Source organism: Pan paniscus, chromosome 10, assembly GCF_029289425.2.
Source record: "Pan paniscus chromosome 10, NHGRI_mPanPan1-v2.0_pri, whole genome shotgun sequence".
Lineage (NCBI taxonomy): Eukaryota > Metazoa > Chordata > Mammalia > Primates > Hominidae > Pan > Pan paniscus.
The window spans coordinates 55,465,949-55,487,895 of NC_073259.2; the positions used below are offsets into that span (position 1 = coordinate 55,465,949).

Below are 21,947 nucleotides of genomic sequence, written 5' to 3' on the forward strand. Positions count from 1 at the left end.
ATCAGTCATATTTCAGTGACCTTCATAGTGAAAGATGTGGTTGCTCTAGTGTTCCATCTATCTATTGCTGGATCAATCTCACATTCTTACTATTAAATTATTTAAGTGATGATATGTGATATATTATATGGAAAAAACATGTTATAACATGAAATATTTAGTCTCCCTCAAAATCTCAAGGATATTTAGTGCATAACAGTACTAACTTTCTGTAATGATCATTTGTATTCACTCATTTACTGTGAAAATTGCTTTTTCTAACCTTGGGTATAAATGAGGTAGATTATGGTACTACTACTATTTTATGAATCTGTTACCACTTTCCCCCTTTAGCAACTGAAATATTTTTGGAAGAGAAAGAACATGAAAAGAGGAAAAAGATACCCAAAGTCAGCTTAGAAAGGTTTTGTCTGAGAGTAGAAAGTGGAAGTAGATGCTCCTTACCTTCTATTTGATCTTACCCAGGGCTGCTCATTTCCGAAGAATGTCCCACTGGATTAATGTGTGCAGAGAGTTTGGAAAGGATAAGAATGGAATCAAGTATATTATTCTGTATTAACAATTTTGAATATGCTCACAAATTATTTTAATGAACATCTGTGAAAAAATATTAAATAAAACTCTGGTTATATTTGCTTCTTAATTATTATTTTTTCTTTTTTCTTTTTTTTTTTTTTAGACAGGGTCTCACCCTGTTGCCCAGGCTGGAGTGCAGTGGCACGATCATAGCTCACTGCAGCCTCAAATTCCTAGGCCCAGATGATCCCTCCACCTCAGACTCCCAAGTAGCTAGGACTTCAGGCACACACCACCACACCTGGCTAATTATTTTTTGGTGTAGATGGGGTCTCACTATGTTGCCCAGGCTGGTCTCAAACTCCTGGCCTCAAGCAATCCTCCTTCTTTGGCCTCCCACAGTGCTGGGATTTCAAGAGTGAGATATCATGCCTGGCCTTTAATTATTTTCTTAAGAACTCAATTTCTTAATTGAAACCTAATTGTATATTCTCTTTGAAGGCCTCAAAACTTCCAATGTCAATAATTATAGTAGGTGTTGGACCAGCAGAATTTGATGGTGAGTAGTAAAATTTCAATAATATTCCTTGGGAATTCATTTAATCTAATGTAACATGCTTTTGGGTTTCTGCCATTCTTGTCTCTTTAGAAGGATGTGACTGTGTATTTGGGTTTGTATATTATGTTCATGTGTCCATAATTAGACATATACATAGATAGCTCATGATGATGTCTATTCAGGTGTGCCAATTAAAAGATCCTGTCTTTTGACTAGGATATTATCTCTCTAGTTTATAGATTATTTCAACATGTAGCTTTCTATTTCATTAGAGATAGTTTGTACCTCAAAATAATATCTCCTAAGACTGACAGAGTGATAAATTGAGTTTTTGTTCCCAAGGCAAAACACACTCTGTGTTCACTAAAACCCTTTAAGGATGAGTGCTAAATTAATAAATCATTAGGTTGTGAAAAGAAATGTTAACATAAGCATAATATGCTAATTTAATGGGTTTTCGGGCTCTAGCTAGTTGATAGACATTAGCCTTATAAATAAAGAAGTTGTGTCATATGAAAGAGAAAAGTAAAATGAAAATGGAGCTGACCAGCTGAAATTTAATGAGACTTTATATAATTATGCTAAATTGGCATACTGGGTAGTTTTTCATTCAGGCTCAAGGCTTGTTCAAATGCCCATTAAGAGACAAATGTTTGTGTAACGAGTGATCTGGGTAAATGTTCCTAGTCATCTGATAAATTCCTTTAAGAGAACTTTGTGCTAGACAGCAAGTACACAGCCACATAATATTCACCCGGTTCAGGTGTTTTATATTAACAATGGCAGCTTATTTAGCTTGAGGCTTTGGAAATGAGAATGGTTTTAGAATGTTTGACACAATCTTTGTAAGTTACTGGTTAACTTAAGCACATAGGTGGCTAACTAGATTGTAATTATCACTGGGGTGATTCTTATTTAACCACCAGTCCCTCCTGCATGAGAATAATAAAGAGCTGTCAGTCTCAGGTAAAGCACCACAGGCAAGTTGTATTGCTGACCCTGGAATCCCTAAATTCTAATCTTGGCTGGTCATCCTTTCTAGCATGATAATCTTACAGTTTCAAAAGCAAGTCATTTATCCCTCACCGACACTGCTTCTCCTGTTATTTTCTCTATCTCTATTAGCATCTACTTGAGTTGTACTTCGGGCATGAATTTCAGACACCTCTCTGGAGACAGGAAGGCTAAGACATCTTTCCTCTCCATGCTTTACACACTTGATAATCTGCATTAACTAGTGATAGACTGTGATTCACAAACTTCACCAATTGGTAGGCTAAAATAATTCATGCTTTCTTCTTTGGCTACTATTTGCTTTTGCCTTTGAAGGATGTATCTTTCATGGGTATATCTCAGGTCTCTCAGACTCCTATGGAAGTCCACCTTTAGGCATATGACCTCAGAGATGGTAAACCTCAATCAGTTATTTTTCTTTGAGAGCTCCCACACCTGATTCATAAATGCAAAGCCACTGACCCTTCCTGGCATATATTTCTGGTAATACATTTCTATACAGAGCAGCAGGCACAGCCGTTTTGCTACTGCCCTTATCCAATAGCCACAGCTATTTATTTTCTTTGTTTCTTTAGTTCCCAGCAAATTTGTTAGGGTTTTAAGGTATGATAATTCATCATTTCTCTCTGTGAGGTCCTGAACTAACTGGAAAAAATATATGCAAGAATCATTCTGATCACTCTATCAGCTTCATTACTAGCAATGCAGAATTTGAGAACTTGGGTTAACCTGTGGACAATCACATTCCCATTACTTTTTCCCTCCAAAATTAAATTATCTCATTCTTATCTCCAGGACTTCTCCTTATAGAGGTGGAGTTTTGCCTATTAAGCATGCCACCGGGAGAAATTGTACTTATCCTCAGGATAGTGCTGCTCCAAATGAGAGTGATTCAAGCTCAGTTATTTCTCCTAATCTTAGTAATCCTATTCCTCTTTCCATGCAGAAAGGTAAATGAAGATTGTAGATGAAAAGGGAAGTTGCCTTCCCAGAAGTTAGAGTGAAATTTTCCTCTGGAAACATGGGAACAGGGAATTAGGCTCCTGTAACACCTGGTTTCTGTTTTCACCATGATGGAAGTTCTAATGGGATAGAAAAACTTCTGGGCCCAGTACTAGAAAAGTAGATTATTCTGCTAGGCGACAACAGGTGCTTCTCTAAAATATTTTTCCTTTTTTCCTTTCAAAACACATCTCTTCATGGCTTAAAAAAAAATTCTATATTAAACTCATGTTTAATATAGAAAAATCTCTGACTAGTCAAATTGTTGCTCTCCTATCAGAGGAGCCTCTCATGACACTTCCAAATCTACTCTAGAGTAAGTGTATATATCACACATATGAACTGACTGACCTAAATCCAACTGGCAAATTGTATTAGTCTGTTTTCACACTGCTATAAAGAAATGAGACTGGGTAATTTATAAAGGAAAGAGGTCTAATTGACTCACAGTTCCACATGGCTGGGAAGGCCTCAGAAAACTTAGAATCATGGTGGAAGGGGAAACAGTCACATCCTACATGGTGGCAGGAGAGAGAGAGAGCATGTGAGAGGGCAGGAAAGAGGGCCATTTATAAAACCATAAGATCTTGTGAGAATTCACTCACTATCACGAGAACAGCATGGGGGAACCACCCCCATAATCCAGTCACTTCCCTCCCTCTACATGTGGGGATTACAGGTCCCTCCCTCAACACATGGGAATTACAATTTTAGATGAGATTTGGGTGGGGACACAGAGCCAAACCATATCACAGATTTCATCAGCTAACCACATAAAGCCAACATCTACATATTTTTTAACCTGAAAGACATTGTTTGCATGGGCAAGAAATACAATATGTTGCCATCTGTCCTTTGAAGGTACAGGAAATAAGAATAGACTATTAGATTATTTAAATTTAACTCTGTATTTTGATAAGACCATTTTAAAACTATCTACATAAATTTCCCCAGTGACTCTTTTTCAGTACTAAAAAAGAACCTTTATTATAAAGAAAGATTTCTCAAAGCAAGATTTCTTTATACTTAAAAGGCAGCCAAAAAGTCAAATTAAAGCAGCATCTGGCTATCTGCTTTGATTCGAGTTAGACGAAGGGGATAAATAAAAGGGCTTCTAACTTCATTGTGTCTCCCATGGCTAGAAAGAAATGCAGATCTGTCTCATACACCTTTCCAGGAAGAGGTAATGGTGGAAGACTGGGGTTCATAATCTCCACCTGCTTGAGGACCAGATGGTCTGCACACCTGAAGAGTAGACCTGACCCCTCCACCACTTACACACCATCTCTCTTCTTGCTCTCAAAAGCACAGCCTCCACTTCTTGCTGTCTACAGTGTTTTAAACCAGACATGCTGAAAAGTGGGAGATATTTTATAGGACTTCATGCTAATACAGTATTGCCTAAATGACTGTCCTTTTCTTCATTAATTGGAATGAAACACAAAGACCGATGGGGATTGTAGAAGACTGTGGAAAGTGAGACCTAGATTATCATCTAATTCTTGTTTCCCATTTTAGCATGTGTATAGGGTAATTGTTGTAAATTATTAACATATTAGAGAATAATGGAGAAGTGTTCGTGACCACTGAGTGTTACCACTGGTGCATATTTATGTCCCAAAGTAATGTGAAAATTGTAAAAGCAAATTTAGATATAAAAAGTATTATTTACTGAAAGTATTTGAACATAATGAGTTATATTTACGTATCCAAGAAGTAAGGGAGATTAAAAAATGTCTTCTGCATTGGGATAATTATCTTATTATTGGTAATATACAGATTTTACATAATTATGATATATATTGTACACCTTGACAAATTATTGAACAGTAGCTCTCTGTTAATTATGTATACTAGCAGCATTTCAGCCCAAGCATTGACTCATGAACATGTGTAGAAAGGTAAAATTGAAAACAATGTTTTCAACCCAAATGCATTATCTAAGCACTGAAGAAAAGAGTAAACAAGTGAGGATTGTATGCTGACTGAGCAGTATTGGGGCCGGGGAGATGGGTGATGAGGCCAAAATTATAACTGTAAGCGGTTCTTTGGAGTCTGGTGAATGTCATGTGTATACAAAATGAATTATCAGTAATAGAATTATACTTTAAGCACAAATTAGCATTCCTCATGTAATTAATTATTTAGAGAATTCTCACTGAAAACTTAATAAACCCTAGAAAATGTTCTTAATTGCAGCACTGCATTACTGTGTCACCAGCTGTCCCATTATATCCCAGCATTTCCAAATACCAGCTGATCTAGGAAATGTCAAAATTATTTCTTAATCAACAAAAAAATTGTACTTCAGAAAAATCATACTTTATCCAATCAGTATAAGAGCAGAGAAAATGCCTCTGTTTTTAAATCTATTTGTAAAGTAAAAATCAGGCAGTCTGTGTGTATGCATGTGTGTGTGTGTATGTGTATGGCTTTGCCGTAGTTTCAATGAAAATAAAGTTCAACTTGTAATTGAAAATTCTATGATGATTAAGGCCAAGCTTCTTAAATTAGAAAGAAAAATTAAAATTTGATGGATTAACATCACTTGCTCAATCAGTCATGCAACCATATAACCCGAAGTTTAGAACTGGTAGAATGGAGAGATAGACCCAGAGACAGTTTCACAGAGTCCTCAAAGAGATAGACCCAGAGACTGGCTCTGCTCACCTTTCAAAGAGTCACAAAAGATCTTGGTTCACTTTCTTTGTCTGTAAAATGCACACTTAATCAAGTTTTGTGTGAGAAATGAATGAAGACATGAAGTCTGTCTTTTCATAGCACATTTTGCTACTTCATACATCTTGATTTCCTTATTGTCCACATTGTTTTAGTATTTGGCTAAAATGTACTGAATAAATGATCATATTTTCTCTTAAAGCAATGGTTGAATTGGATGGAGATGATGTAAGAGTCTCCTCTAGAGGAAAATATGCTGAAAGAGACATTGTGCAGGTAAGAAATAAACCTTTTCCTACTTTACTATTGCTAGAAAATATCATTGGGATCTTTAACAAAATTAGAAGCTAGAAATATAACAGACTTTTTAATGATGCTTTTCTATTTGTTAGTCTCAACAAAAACTAAATATATTTTAATCGGGTAGATACTCAGAGTGAATAAATTTAGTAAAAATATACCAAAAACTTTGTATGTATTTTCATGCTTCCCTTATACATTATGGTTAGAAAAAATAGAGAAATAGATCCTAAAATATGTCATATATTAAAAAATTACATCTACATATAGAAAAGGCTAGAATTAAGAAAAATACTTAAGTAAAGTGTATTACTCTGGAAGTGAATATAAACAACCAGTAATTAAATGTAGTTCAAAGTATAATTGAAAGCAAGGTGTTAATTCAACTAAATGGTTGCATAAAATTTCCATATTTTTAGGATGTCAGAAAAAAAGCTGTGAAGTATATCTTTTTGGATAGGAAAAGGAAGAAGGTCTCAGTACCATTTAAGCACATGGTATCAAAATTTTAAGGGAGCAAACAATGAACTTTAATATTATTTCCTAAATAGTAACATATATATTCACCCATAATACAGTCATTAATAGAAAATAATTTGTGATTGTAAGAATTAAAGAAAGAGGAGAGAAACACAAAGGGCGGCTCGACAGTCAACAGGTTTTCAAACCTGGGAGGGACTTTTGACTGAATTAGATCAGAAACTGCACTCTCTTACAGACCAAGAGTTTTTAAGGATTCTGAGTGGGAGAGCTTGTACTGCTTCTGTGTCTCTTTGTTGTGCTTACCTGGGAGGGAGAGTTGTGTGTCTGTTCCCATACATCTTTCTGCAACTGCAGGCATATCCCCCGAGTCTGCTTTTAGCTTCCCTATCTTAGTGCACATGAAGGGAAAGGAATATGCTTACCAAGGCCCACTGTTTTACTGGGCCCCTTGTATAAGGGTAAAGTTTGGCAGTTGCCTAAGAGACTTACCCTCCCACCTCCCTCTGTGCTCAAGCTGTCTTATCTGTGTTTTACTGTCTGCTCTTTGTGGCTGCTTGTAGTTAGAAGAGAAGTAATTTCCTTAAAATACATGAGGCTCGAAAGGGAGCTGGAACTTAAAGTGGCCGTGTTTGCCCAAGATGACTGTGCTCCTGCTCTATCAGGGATCATACAGAATTTGGTTCAAATTCTGACTTTTCCACTCTGATAACTTGGATAAGCTTTATAGATTTCAGTGTTTTGGGGGATAAATAGAATTGTGAAGATTAAGTGAGATAATGCATATAAAATATATTCCTGAAATAGAACTCTTAGACAAAAGAACAACAAATAATACTTGAAATAATTTGAGGAAGTAATAATATAAAGTAATCTGTTAGTATGATAATATAAAGAGTAACATTGATAAAGATCAAAAATAATTATTCTTCATTAGTCAGCAAAATTAAATTTTAAAATAAAAACTTCTGTAAAATAGTTTTTTTAAAAAGATAATTGAATATGATGTAAGCTTTTCAACCTAAAGTACTTGATACAGTAAAAATCACACTCACATAAATGATTAGGTTAACAGCAGCTGGGAAAAAGAACCTGGTGATATGGTCATTTGCTTAAGAAGCTCATTATGCGTGTGTGTGTTATTATTATTATTTTTTTTTTTTGAGGCAGAGTCTCGCTCTGTTGCCCAGGCTGGAGTGCAGTGGTGTGATCTCGGCTCACTGCAAGCTCCATCTCCTGGGTTAACGTCATTCTCCTGCCTCAGCCTCTCGTGTAGCTGGGACTACAGGTGCCTGCCACCATGCCCGGCTAATTTTTTTTTGTATTTTTTTAGTAGAGATGGGGTTTCACTGTGTTAGCCAGAATGGTCTCGATCTCCTGACCTTGTGATCCGCCCGCCTCGGCCTCCCAAAGTGCTGGGATTATAGGCATGAGCCACCATGCCCGGCCCATTATGTGTTTTTTTCATAATTAGACACATTATTATTCACCTTAACCTCATCAGCATAATTATAGGTCTAAGTAATTACACTTTATTTAAAAGCTCTCTAGAATATTTGTTCAGTTTCCAAAAAATCGAATTACTGCATGGAAGTATGAATTTGAAGTCTTTAGAATGTTATGTTGATGTTCTAATGCATTTTTACCAAGTTAGCAGAGGCAACCTCATATCTCATAGTTCTATTTAAATGATGCTTAAGAGAAGCTTGGTATTACTTTCTTCATTAGGAAATAGCTAAGATTACTCACATCATTAAGGTTTCCTTTCAGAAGACCAATAGGTTATGTTTGTGACAACATATTTGCATTAATAAAAATTGTCCTTGATCACGAAACTAATCAATCAATAGATATACTACATTGAACAGAATATTGAGATAGGACACCAATGATCTATGAAACTATAATTATTTAGTCACTCTGGTCTTGAACAAGTAAAAAAATTTCTCTATCTTTGTTTCATTATCTGTAGACTCCAAATTCTTTCATCTTTGCCCCTCCCATGATGTTGTGAGTCTCAGAGGAAGTAACAGACATAAAATACTTTGTTACTTACCAATAGCATAGGTATATACTAGTATAATTATATAAGTTTTTGCTTCTTGAAAGTCAGAATCCAACTGGGCACAGTGGCTCACTCCTGTAATCCCAGCACTTTGGGAGGCCGGGGCGGGAGGATCGCCTGAGGTCAAGAGTTCAAGACCCGCCTGGCCAACATAGTGAAACCCCGTCTCTACTAAAAATACAAAAAATTACCTGCGTGTGGTGGCGGGCACCTGTAATCTCAGCTACTCAGGAGGCGGCGGCAAGAGAATTGCTTGAGCCCAGGAGGTGGAGATTGCGGTGAGCCGAGATCATACCATTGCACTCCAGCCTGGACAACAAGAGCGAAACTCCGTCTCAAAAATGAAAGAAAAAAAAAAAGTCAGAATCCTTGAGAGCAGCCTATCACCATAAAGTAACATTGGGACTCCAAAGATTTTGAACACACCTGGGGATACAGGTGAACACTCAAGGGATTCTGCCATGTAAAGTTGAACTGAAGAGTAGTGAGGTCTTAACATTTACTGAACAAGAAATTAAAATGTCCCTGGGAAATTAGTAGCACCCTGAATGACAGTGGCATCTTGACTTACATTCCTGCATTGAGTTAGAGATTTGATGTACTCATTTCTACTTTCATAGAGAAGTTTCTACATGGTGGTCAGTACTTTACATATCACATTGATCATTTACATTCACATTGTGTAAAAGAATTGGCACCTCCTCTCTCACCTTGAATAAGGCTAAACCTTCTACCATCAGAGTTTTCCAGGTTCTACCAGTCACTAAAAAGTTTTTAAAGCGAATTATTTTAAAGGAGAGAAACACTCTTGAATATTTAGAATAGTGGGGGTGCAAGTGTACATGCAGGATAATATTTTCAATCTTCCCCTGGTCAGAAAATATTGTAAACCAATTCTCTAAAATATTATCAGATAATAGGGTCTATTTAGGCTGTCTTACCTTTTCTCTGCTTTCCATTTCTCACTGCTTGAAGCGAATCCAGTTTATACACACAACACAATTGAAATTCCAGATTTTCAAGTGGACAAAGAAAGCCCTAAGGTGGCAAATAATAGTATGTAGCTGAGGTTCAGCAGAATATTGGGGGTAGTAGATGGGGTTTTATTAGTATAGTAAATATTAAATACCTTCCTTTTTGTATAATGATATTTAACCCTTTATTAAGTGTTTCATGTGCTAGGCAGGCTAAGAGCTATAGAATTAAATCACTCAGTCCTTAATTAACTTTATGTGACAGGTACTTTGATTATTGCATTTTACAAAAAAGGACATGAAGCTAGCTCAATTCCTCTTGTCCACAGTCACCCAGCTAATGAGAAGTGGACCAGGATTTAATCCTAAAATGTCTGATTCTAAGATTCTTAACATGTATTCTGTATAATTTTGATTCTAACACCTAAACATGGCATTTAAGATTCTCCGTGACCTGACTTCAAGCTCTTCTTTAGCTAAATACACACAGAAACAGACAAACACACTGTACTTTATCTTAATAAACTAACTTCACATCATACATTTCCATGGTTCTTGCTTTTACTTTCACTTGTCATTTTACCTGGAATACTCTTCCTCCTCATCTGTGCTGATCGAAATCCTATACTTTCAAATTTCTCAACGTGTAGCCTGTCACACAGCCCTCTCCAAAGACCTCACTTGCCGCACCTGGATGAATTTTCACTTTGTCCCCATATTACTTTATATCTTCCTAAAAATACTGGTCATTGTTTGTCTCATAGTTATTTACAGATAAGAAAACTGAAGCCAGCCCCAGATCAAAAGTTAAACAACTTTTGGAAAGTTATTTAGGTCATAAGTTGGTAGATCCAGATTTCCAAGAGTGTTCTGGTTCTAAAACCTGTGTTACTCCTATTATAACACACTGTCCTAAAAGACAAAATTATAAAGAAAATTATTAAGATCTATTACCCTTTTTGTATTACTGAAGTGGCTAATCAATTCAAGTCAGATCCATTTGAGTTCAAGTAGTGATTCTGACATACTCAGAGCTGATCCTGGATAAGTTAATTAAACTAAGTTTCAGTTTCCTCTTATGTGCATTAAAAGTATATAAGATATTTGTGAATATTAAATGACATATTGTGCTAAATCGCCTAGCAGAAGACCTCCCAACTACCAGTTGCTCAATAAATGCGTTATTATCAGTACAGTACATTGGTGCAGTCCAGTAGGAAGGCATTTTTTTGGTCATTATTTCATAGTAGCTGTGCCCTAACATAAGAAAATAAGTTACTTAAGTTTTAGAATAATAACCATCCTGCTTACTGTTTATACTATAGTGATATGAAATTAAATATTGAGGCAATGAGACTTAATCACAAATAAAGCTTACTACCTTGTCATAAGTCAATATACGTAAAGGCTTTCTATTTGTTTGTTTATGCTGTGGATTGGCCATTGTGTATAAGGCAGTGCCATTCCCCCTGGCTGCATGTAGCTGCTGGCCAGCTTATCATTTCCTGAAAAATTATATTTAAATCATATTTTCCATTAAAAGGAGAATAATAACCTTGAGGGCTTAGACTTGAAAATCACTAATGGAGCTCTGCACAGTAGGAACAATAAAGAAAAACTGAGCAGAGCAGCAACTAAAAGCCCATTTGCCCAAATGAATTCAAACTTATTTTTACGAATAGGCAAAGCAAGCAGCTAGAGCAGTCATGTGGAACATTTTCCCTACACTTGTGGGTGCTGAAAAAAGATGTAGAGTAACAAGTATACCATACTTCCTATAGAATAAAATGCATTTATTGGTATTCTTTACATGAATGTGATAAATTAATGCAAAGTAAAAATTGATTTATTCTTCTAAACTGAATATTATAAGGGTCCAAATTACCATGTGGTCAACATGCATTCACAAATGTGTGGGAATTATTTTGGACAAAAGGTTCTCAGGTACAGGGATCAGAAATGAGAGACTAATAGAGGTAATAAACAGAGTGGCCTAAGAAGTTGAGTGGAAACCTGTAAATATAAAAGGATATGAGCAATCTTCTAAGAAAGAGGGCAATTTTGTCATGAAAATTTTAAGATTTGAAATAAGAGGTAAAGGAAATTTCTGAAGTCACTTGTCTTTTTTCTCATTTATAAAGTAACACCTTGTGACATGACTGAAGAAATAAATGTTCCTTTGGAAAAGGTTTAGTTTATGCTAGTGACTTTTTTTTAATCCTACTCCAAATATTAAGTGTGGGTTGAAGGATACTCCTGTTTGATAACAGTGACTTCCTATGACAGTGGTTCTCAACCTGTGGGCAGTGCCCCCTAATGTCCAAATGGAATCTCAGACTCTGTGCTCACCTAACAAACCTAAGCTAAATGTGATGTATACTGCCATCCTAGGTTGAAATTGATGATTTCTTTTTTACCTATTATTTATAAACATGTTTTAAAGAAGAGTAGAACTGTGTGTATTATAAGAACAGTGATGATTATGAGCCTTAGTTTTTATGTTCCACAGTGTCATACAGTTCTTAAAAGTGAAATTCAGTTTACCTCAATTAAAAAACATCCGCATATCCTGTAGGACTTGCTGAAAAGGTGAAACAACAGTGTTTTAAAGTTTGAAAAGTCCAGGAATTACTGTATAACTGATACTGTACTCAAATTTGAAAGAGATAAAATTAATAATAATCTTCCTTATATTTGTTTGATATGAATATAAATTGAAAACTATTAACAAATTGCTTTATATTGACTATATAAATGTGTAAGTTAATGAATAGAAATAGTAATTATGATAATGATGGCTTTCATATATAATACATATTACAAATTGAACTGTTACTGTTTAAGCACTTTAAGTTTTAACTTATTTAATACAAAACAATGAAATAGGTATTCTGTAATTATCCTTTTTATTTTATTATTGACATTATACATATTTATAGGGTACAGTGTGATATTTCATTACATGTATGCAATGGATAATTATTCTATCAGGGATAGCATACCCATATCTCAGACATTTATTTTTTTGTGTTGGGGACATTCAAAATTCTGTCTTCTAGCTATTCAAAAATATTCAATAAATAATCATTAACTACGGTAACCCTACAGTGCTAGAGAACAACAGAATTTATTCCTCCTATCTAGCCGTAATTTTGTATCCATTACCCCTCTTTCCCCACCTATCCTTCCCAGCCTATAGTAACCACTATTCTACTCTCTATTTCTATGAGATCAACTTTTTTAGCTTACACATATGAGGGAGAACATGTGGTATTTATTTTTCTGTGCCTGGCTTATTTCAGTTAACATAGTGTGCTCCGGGCTCATCCATGCTGCCACAAGTGACAGAATTTCATTTTTTATGGCAAAATAGTATTTCATTGTGTACATATGCTACACTTTCCTTATCCATTCCTCTGTTAATGAATGGACTTAGGTCAATGTCATATCCTGGCTATTGTGAATAATGCTGCAATAAACATGGCAATGCAGCTATTTATTTGACATACTGATTTCCTTTCATTTGGATAAATACCCAGTAGTGGGATTGCTGAAGCATATGGTAGTTCTCTTTTCCATAATGGTTGTAATAACTTACATTCCCACCAACAATGTATGAGTTCCCTTTTCTCTGCATCCTTATCAATATTTGACATTTTTGTCTTTTTGGTAATAGCCATTCTAACTGGGATGAGATGATATCTCATTGTGGTTTTGATTTGCATTTCCCTGATAAATAGTGATTTTTCAGCATTTTCTCATTTATTTTTGGCCATTTGTGTGCCTTCTTTTGAGAAATATCTATTTAGGTCACTTGTCCATTTTAAAATCAGATTCTTTTTGGGGTGTTTTTGGTTTGTTTTTGTTTTTTGTTTTTTGTTTTTGTTTTTTGTTTTGCTATTGTTTGAATTCATTGTATATTCTGGATATTAATCCCTTATTAGATGAATAAAAGCTTGTCTCTTCACTCTCTTGATTACTTCCTTTGCTGTTGAGAAGATTTTAGCTTAATATAATAGCATTTGTCTAGTTTTACTTTTGTTGCCTAAGTTTGGAGGCCTTATTCATACAATTTTTGCCTACTCATGTCCTGATGCATTTCCCCTGTGGTTTCTTTCTAGTAGTTTCATAGTTTAGGGTCTTACATTTAAGTCTTTAACCCATCTTGAGTTGATTTTTTTTATGGTGATAGATAAGGGTGTAGTTTCATTCTTCTGCATATGGATATCCAGTTATCCCAGCACCATTTAATGAAAAGGGTGTTCTTTCCCCAGTGTATGTTCTTGATGCATTTGTCAAAAATCAGTTGGCTGTAAATATGTGAATTTATTTCTGGGTTCTCTATTCTGTTCCATTGGTCTATGTGTCTGTTTTTATGCCAGTGCCTTCCTGTTTTGGTTTCTATGGCTATGTAATATATTTTGAAGTCAGGTAATGTGATACCTTCAGCTTTCTTCTTGTGGCTCAGAATTGCTTTGGCTATTTGGAGTCTTATGTGGCTCCAAACAAATTTTAGGATTGTGTTTTTCTATTTCTGTAAAGAATGTCTTGGTATTTTGACAAGTATTACTTTAAATCTGTAGATTGCTTTGGGTAGTATGGTCATTTTAACAATATTAATTATTCCAATCCATGAACATGAGGTTTTTATTTTTGTGTCTTCTTAAATTTCTTTAATCAGTGGTTTATAGTTTTTATTGTAGAGCTCTTTCACCTCTTTGATTAAACTTATTTCTAGTTTTTTTGGCTATTATAAATGAGATTGCTTTCTTGATTTCTTTTTCAGCTAGTTTGCCATTGGTATAAAGAAATGCCACTGATTGTTGTATGTTGATTTTGTATCTTATGACTTTTCTGAATTCACTTATTAGCTCGGACAGTTGTATTGTGGTATTCTCAGGGTTTTCCATATATAAGATCATGTCAGCTGCAAACAGGAATAACTTAATCTCTTGCTTTCCAATTTGGATGCTGTTCATTTCTTTCTGTTGCCTAATTTCTCTGGCTAGGACTTCCAGTGCCATGTTGAATAAGGGTGGTGAAAATGGGCATCTTTCTCTTGTTCGAGTTCTTTGAGGAAAATTTTTCAACATTTTCCATTCACTATGATATTAGCTGTGGGTTTGTCATATTGGCCTTTATTGTGTTGAGGTATGTTCCTTCTATACCTAATTTACAGACAGTTTTTATCCTGCAGGGATGTTGTATTTTATCAAATGCTTTTTCTGCATCTATCGAGATCATGTGTTTTTTTTTTTTGCTTGCATTCTGTTCATATGATGTATCACATTTATTGATTTGCACACATTGAACCATCCTTGCATTCCTGAGATAAATCCTACTTGATCATGGTGTATAATCTTTTTGATGTGCTGTTGTATTTGGTTTGCTAGTATTTCATTGAAGATGTTTGCATCTATGTTCATCAGGAATATTAACCTGTAGATTTTTGTTGTTGTTGTGTCCTTGTCTGGTTTTGGTATCAGGGTAGTTCTGGCCTTGTGGAATATATTTGGAAGAATTCATTCCCCTTCAATTTTATTTATTTACTTATTTTTATTATACTTCAAGTTCTAGGGTACAACATGCAGGTTTGTTACATAGGTATATATGTGCCATGTTGGTTTGCTGCACCCATCAACTCATCATTTACATTAGGTATTTCTCCTAATGCTCTCTCTCCCCAAGTCCCCCACCCCCAACGGGTGCCAGTGTGTGATGTTCCCCACCCTGTGTCCAAGTGTTCTCATTGTTCAGTTCCCACCTATGAGTGAGAATATGCAGTGTTTGGTTTTCTGTCCTTGTGATAGTTTGCTCAGAATGATGGTTTCCAGCTTCATCTATGTCCCTGCAAAGGACATGAACTCATCCTTTTTTATGGTTGCATAGTATTCCATGGTATATGTGTGCCACATTTTTTTAATCCATTCTATCATTGACGGACATTTGGGTTGGTTCCAAGTCTTTGCTATTGTGAATAGTGCCACAATAAACATACATGTGCATGTGTCTTTATAGTAGCATGATTTATAATCCTTTGGGTATATACCCAGTAATGGGATGGCTGGGTCAAATGGTATTTCTAGTTCTAGGTCCTTGAGGAATCGCCACACTGTCTTCCACAATAGTTGAACTAATTTACACTCCCACCAACAGTGTAAAAACATTCTTATTTCTCTACATCCTCTCCAGCATCTGTTGTTTCCTGACTTTTTAATGATTGCCATTCTAACTGGTGTGAGATGGTATCTCATTGTGGTTTTGATTTGCATTTCTCTGATGACCAGTGATGATTAGCATTTTTTCATGTGTCTGTTGGCTGCATAAATGTCTTTTGAGAAGTATCTGTTCATATCCTTTGCCCACTTTTAGATGGGGTTGTTTATTTCTTATAAATTTGTTTAAGTGCTTTGTAGATTCTGGATATTAGCCCTTTGTCAGATGGGTAGATTGCAAAAATTTTCTCCCATTCTGTAGGCTGCCTGTTCACTCTGATGGTAGTCTTTTGCTATGCAGAAGCTCTTTAGTTTAATTAGATCCCATTTGTCAATTTTGGCTTGTGTTGCCATTGCTTTTGGTGTTTTAGTCATGAAGTCTTTATTCTATGCCTATGTCCTGAATGGTATTGCCTAGGTTTTCTTCTAGGGATTTTATGGTTTTAAGTCTAAGATTTAAGTCTTTAATCCATCTTGAATTAATTTTTGTATAAGGTGTAAGAAAAGGATCCTGTTTCAGCTTTCTACATATGGCTAGCCAGTTTTCCCAGCACCATTTATTAAATAGGGAATCCTTTCCCCATTGCTTGTTTTTGTCAGGTTTGTCAAAGATCAGATGGTTGTAGATGTATGGTGTTATTTCTGAGGCCTCTGTTCTGTTCCATTGGTCCATATCTGTGTTTTGGTACCAGTACCATGCTGTTTTGGTTACTGTAGCCTTGTAGTAGAGTTTGAAGTCAAGTACCAGGATGCCTCCAGTTTTGTTCTTTTTGCTTAGGATTGTCTTGGCAATGTGGGCTCTTTTTTGGTTCCATAGGAACTTTAAAGTAGTTTTTTCCATTTCTGTGAAGAAAGTCATCGGTAGCTTGATGGGGATGGCATTGAATCTATAAATTGCCTTGGGCAGTATGGCCATTTTCATGATATTGATCTTCCTAACCATGAGCATGGAATGTTCTTCCATTTATTTGTGTCCTCTTTTATTTCATTGAGCAGTGGTTTGTAGTTCTCCTTGAAGAGGTCCTTCACATCCCTTGTAAGTTGGATTCCTAAGTATTTTATTCTCTTTGTAGCAGTTGTGAATGGGAGTTCACTCATGATTTGGCTCTCTGTCTGTTATTGGTGTATAAGAATGCTTGTGATTTTTGCACATTGAGCAGGTTGTTCAGTTTCCATATAGTTGTGCGGTTTTGAGTGAGTTTCTTAATCCTGAGTTCTAATTTGATTGCACTGTGGTCTGAGAGAGAGTTTGTTGTGATTTTTGTTCTTTTACATTTGCTGAGGAGCGCTTTACTTCCAACTCTGTGGTCAATTTTGGAATACGTGCGATGTGGTGCTGAGAAGAATGTGTATTCTGTTGATTTAGAGTAGAGAGTTCTGTAGATGTCTATTAGTTCTGCTTGGTGCAGAGCTGAGTTCAATTCCTGTATATCCTTGTTAACCTGTCTTGTCGATCTGTCTAATATTGACAGTGGGGTGTTAAAGTCTCCCATTATTATTGTGTGGGAGTCTAAGTCTCTTCATAGGTCTCTAAGGACTTGCTTTATGAATCTGGGTGCTCTTGTATTGGGTGCATATATATTTAGGATAGTTAGCTCTTCTTGTTGAATTGATCCCTTTACCATTATGTAATGGCCTTCTTTGTCTTTTTTGATCTTTGTTGGTTTAAAGTCTGTTTTATCAGAGACTAGCATTGCAATCCCCGCTTTTTTTTTTTTTTCTTTCCATTTGCTTGGTAGATCTTCCTCCATCCCTTCATTTTGAGCCTATGTGTGTCTCTGCATGTGAGATTGGTCTCCTGAGTACAGGACACTGATGGGTCTTGACTATCCAGTTTGCCAGTCTGTGTCTTTTAATTGGGGCATTTAGCCCATTTACATTTAAGGTTAATATTGTTATGTGTGAATTTGATCCTGTCATTATGATGTTAGCTGGTTATTTTGCCCATTAATTGATGCAGTTTCTTCATAGCATTGATGGTCTTTACACTTTGGCATGTTTTTGCAGTGGCTGGTACAAGTTATTCCTTTCCATATTTAGTGTTTCCTTCAGGAGCTCTTGTAAGGCAGGCCTGGTGGTGACAAAATCTCTCAGCATGTGCTTGCCTGTAAAGGTTTTTATTTCTCCTTCACTTATGAAGCTTAGTTTGGCTGGATATGAAATTCTGGATTGAAAATTCTTTTCTTTAAGAATGTTGAATATTGGCCCCCACTCTCTTCTGGCTTGTAGGGTTTCTGCTGAGAGATCCACTGTTACTCTGATGGGTTTCCCTTTGTGGGTAACCCGACCTTTCTCTCTGGCTGCCCTTAACATTTTTTCCTTCATTTCAACCTCGGTGAATCTGACAATTATATGACTTGGGGTTGCTCTTCTTGAGGAGTACCTTTTGGTGTTCTCTGTATTTCCTGAATTTCAATGTTGGCTTGCCTTGCTAGGTTGGGGAAGTTCTCCTGGATAATATCCTGCAGAGTGTTTTCCAACTTGGTTCCATTTTTCCCGTCACTTTCAGGTACACCAATCAAATGTAGATTTGGTCTTTTCACATAGTTTCATATTTCTTGGAGGCTTTGCTCGTTTCTTTTTACTCTTTTTTTTCTAATCTTGTCTTCTTGCTTTATTTCATTAATTTGATCTTCAATCACTGACATCCTTTCTTCTACTTGATTGAATCAGCTATTGAAGGTTGTGCATGCATCACGTAGTTCTCGTGCCAGGGTTTTCAGCTCCATCAGGTCATTTAAGGTCTTCTCTATGCTGTTTATTCTAGTTAGTCATTCGTCTAACCTTTTTTCAAGGTTTTTAGTTTCCTTGTGATGGGTTAGAACATGCTTCTTTAACTCGGAGAAGTTTGTTATTACCGACCTTCTGAAGCCTACTTCTGTCAACTCGTGAAACTCATTCTCCATCCATCTTTGTTCCATTACTGGCAAGGAGCTGTAATCTTTTGGTGGAGAAGTGGCACTCTGGTTTTTAGAATTTTCAGCTTTTCTGCTTTGGTTTCTCCCCATCTTTGTGGTTTTATCTACCTTTGGTCTTTGATGTTGGTGACCTACAGATGTGGTTTTGGTGTGGATATCCTTTTTATTGATGTTGATGCTACTGCTTTCTGTTTGTTAGTTCTCCTTCTAACAGGTCCCTCAGCTGCAGGTCTTTTAGAGTTTGCTGGGGGTCCACTCCAGACCCTGTTTTCCTGGGTATCACCAGTGGAGGCTGCAGAACAGCAAATATTGCAGAACTGAAAATATTGCTGTCTGATCCTTCCTCTGGAAGCTTCGTCCCAGAGGGGCACCCGGCTGTATGAGGTGTCTATCGGCCCCTACTGGGAGGTGTCTCCCAGTTACGCTATACGGGGGTCAGGGACCCACTTGAGGAGGCAGTCTGTTCGTTCTCAGAGCTCAAACGCCGTGCTGGGAGAACCACTGCTCTCTCCAGAGCTGTCAGACAGGGATGTTTAAGTCTGCAGAAGTTTCTGCTGCCTTTTATCAGCTGTGCCCTACCCGCAGAGGTGGCGTTTATACAGGCAGTAGGCCTTGTTGAGCTGCAGTGGGCTCCACCCAGTTCGAGCTTCCTTACCGCTTTGTTTACCTACTCAAGCCTCAGCAATGGTGGACACCCCTCCCCCCACCAGGCTGCAGCCTCGCAGGTCGATCTCAGACTGCTGCACTGGCTGTGAGCAAGGCTCCGTGGGAATGGGACCCACCAAACCAGGCACAGGAGAGAATCTCCTTGTCTGCCAGTTGCTAAGACCATGGGAAAAGCACAATATTTGGGCAGGAGTGTCCCCTTTTTCCAGGTACAGTCTGTCATGGCTTCCCTTGGCTAGGAAAGGGAAATCCCCCGACCCCTTGCACTTCCCAGGTGAAGTGACACCCCGCACTGCTTCAGCTCACCCTCTGTGGGCTGCACCCACTGTCCAACCAGTCCCAGTGAGATGATCCAGGTACCTCAGTTGAAAATGCAGAAATGACCCATCTTCTGCATCTGTCACGCTGGGAGCTGCAGACCAGAGCTGTTCCTATTTGGCCATCTTGGAACGGACCTGAAAGGCTTGGTCCCAACCACCAAGGAAATACTTTACGGCTCCCACAGTGTGTATTCTTTGGTCTGTGCACAGACTTGTGTGGCTCTTATGGAGGATCCTTTAAGCTAGGTTGCTGGCCAGTTCCTTTCCACGTTGCTGAGAGCTCCCCGCTTCAATTTTAAAAAACAGTTTGAGAAGAATTTTTGTTAGTTCTTTAAAAGTTTGGTGGAATTTGCCATGAAGCCATCTGGTTTTTATTTTATAGAAGAAGAAACTGAGGCAAAGAGTAGAAAATAACCTGCTCAAGATCATGCAGGCAACAGGCAGCAGAACCAGGCTTTGAAACTGGGAAGTCTAATTCCAAAATTTCTGAGAATAGGGAGGTAAAAACTTAAATGAGTTTAATGTCCATAATGTAGGAGCAAGGTAAAGAATATAAGACCAAAGTTGAGGTAAAGGTAAGATAAAAGAAGCAGGGGAGATCTCCCCTTTCCATAGAGAAGCATCAACTGTTTGCCAACATTTCCATGAAATGTGTGTATTAGCTACATACATTTTCAAAAACAAACAAACAAAAACTCTTCAAAAAAAAAAAGTCTAAAGACCACTGCATGTATACTGACCATACCAACATTACTAAATGTTAACATTTAAAGCATTATACCTTCTAGAATAAGAATTAAGTAAATTATAGTTACAATTAGATATATTTTCTCATTATTCCCTAACTGTGTTGATTCCTATTTTCTCTTTTCTAATTATAGTTTCAGAGAGAAAATTAACCTCAATTTGTTTTTTGTTTTTTTTTTTACCTCTTTGATTTTTTTCTGTTAAAAATGTCAAGTCTTGTCCATAGCTAGGGAATCAACACTTCACAAAAGTTCTAATTCTCATTCTCTTCTGAAGGAAGATCGCATTTATTGTTAGTTTTTTTTTTTTCACACCCTTAGCAAGCTGCCTTTCTTGCCCTTAGTAGGAGAAAGATATGTCACTTTTTAAATACCTATTTCTAAAAACTGCTCTGAGTTTCCCTCCTGGAAATAGGGTGTAAAGACAAATAAGGTAAAATTTTAGTCATATACATGTGCTTCCTTGTAATGTCTTATTTTAAAAAGAAAGGAATAGTTTTCTTCTCTTCTTTTAAAAGAGACTACCTTCATTGCATAAAAGGCATTATACCTAATCTTTGATTTCGTAAAATTTTTCTTGGTTTACCTGTAGCAACCTGATCATTTTAAATGCTTCCTTCCAATAATGATTGTTTTCCAGAGGCACATATTGAATAACTTTAAATAAAAAACAAACTTATTTTATTTTTCAAAATAAATGTAAAATGGTATTTTACAGCATGAGACAGGATTGTTCTTTGTCTTCATCCAGGAGAAAAATGATTTAATTCAAATTTTTATATATTGTACTCAAATTGTTCAACATATTAAAATGTCTTCACTTTGCCTTTTCTCTGAAGACCTAAAATTACTGTGCTGTTAAATTATCACAACATTCACAGTTCCAATCACTTCAAAGTTGCATCAAGCATCATTATGCCCCTAAGGGAAAATTGAACTGATGCCCTCAAACAGCACAGTGTTTATTAACTTAAGTAACCATTATAAATGAGAATGGAATCAGGCAATCTATTACAGGAGCATTTGGTATTGAGCCGATAAGGGCTCTCACATAATTACATATATAAAGATATAGTAATCATTTTTATTAAGGGTAGTGCAAAAGTAATTGCAGTTTTTGCCATTGAAAAACCACAAATTACTGCAAAAACTGCAATTACTTTTTGCTCCAACCTAATATATGTTGTTAGAATGATGATAGTTCCATAAGAAATATACCCAAATCTTATGCCAAGATCTTTTTTCCTGTCTTCCCAAATAGTAGATTCTCAAAAATCAACATCTGATGCAAAACTCAATGTACTGAATATTTCAGCTTCCTATTAATATGAGCTGTGTGAATTCTATATTCATAGTCCATGCGATTTTGTCTTAGAAATAATTAAAATACTTTAATGTGTTTAGGACTTTTTAACAATGTACACTATTATATTTTACCCTGAATTGGGTAATACTCATTTCTTATCCAGAATTGGGTAGTATTTTTATATCAG

General features: G+C 36.3%; 1 protein-coding gene across 2 annotated transcripts in view; it reads left to right on the forward strand.

Moving 5' to 3' along the window:
- The window catches only part of CPNE8 (copine 8), a 280,364-nt gene that overhangs the window by 228,490 nt on the left and 29,927 nt on the right, over positions 1-21,947 (forward strand). For both annotated transcript variants that reach the window (XM_003825722.7, XM_063593096.1), the window contains 2 exons: positions 1,018-1,075; positions 5,973-6,046. In XM_003825722.7, coding sequence (XP_003825770.1) covers positions 1,018-1,075; positions 5,973-6,046 — 132 coding nt within the window. The remainder of the gene's footprint in view (positions 1-1,017; positions 1,076-5,972; positions 6,047-21,947) is intronic.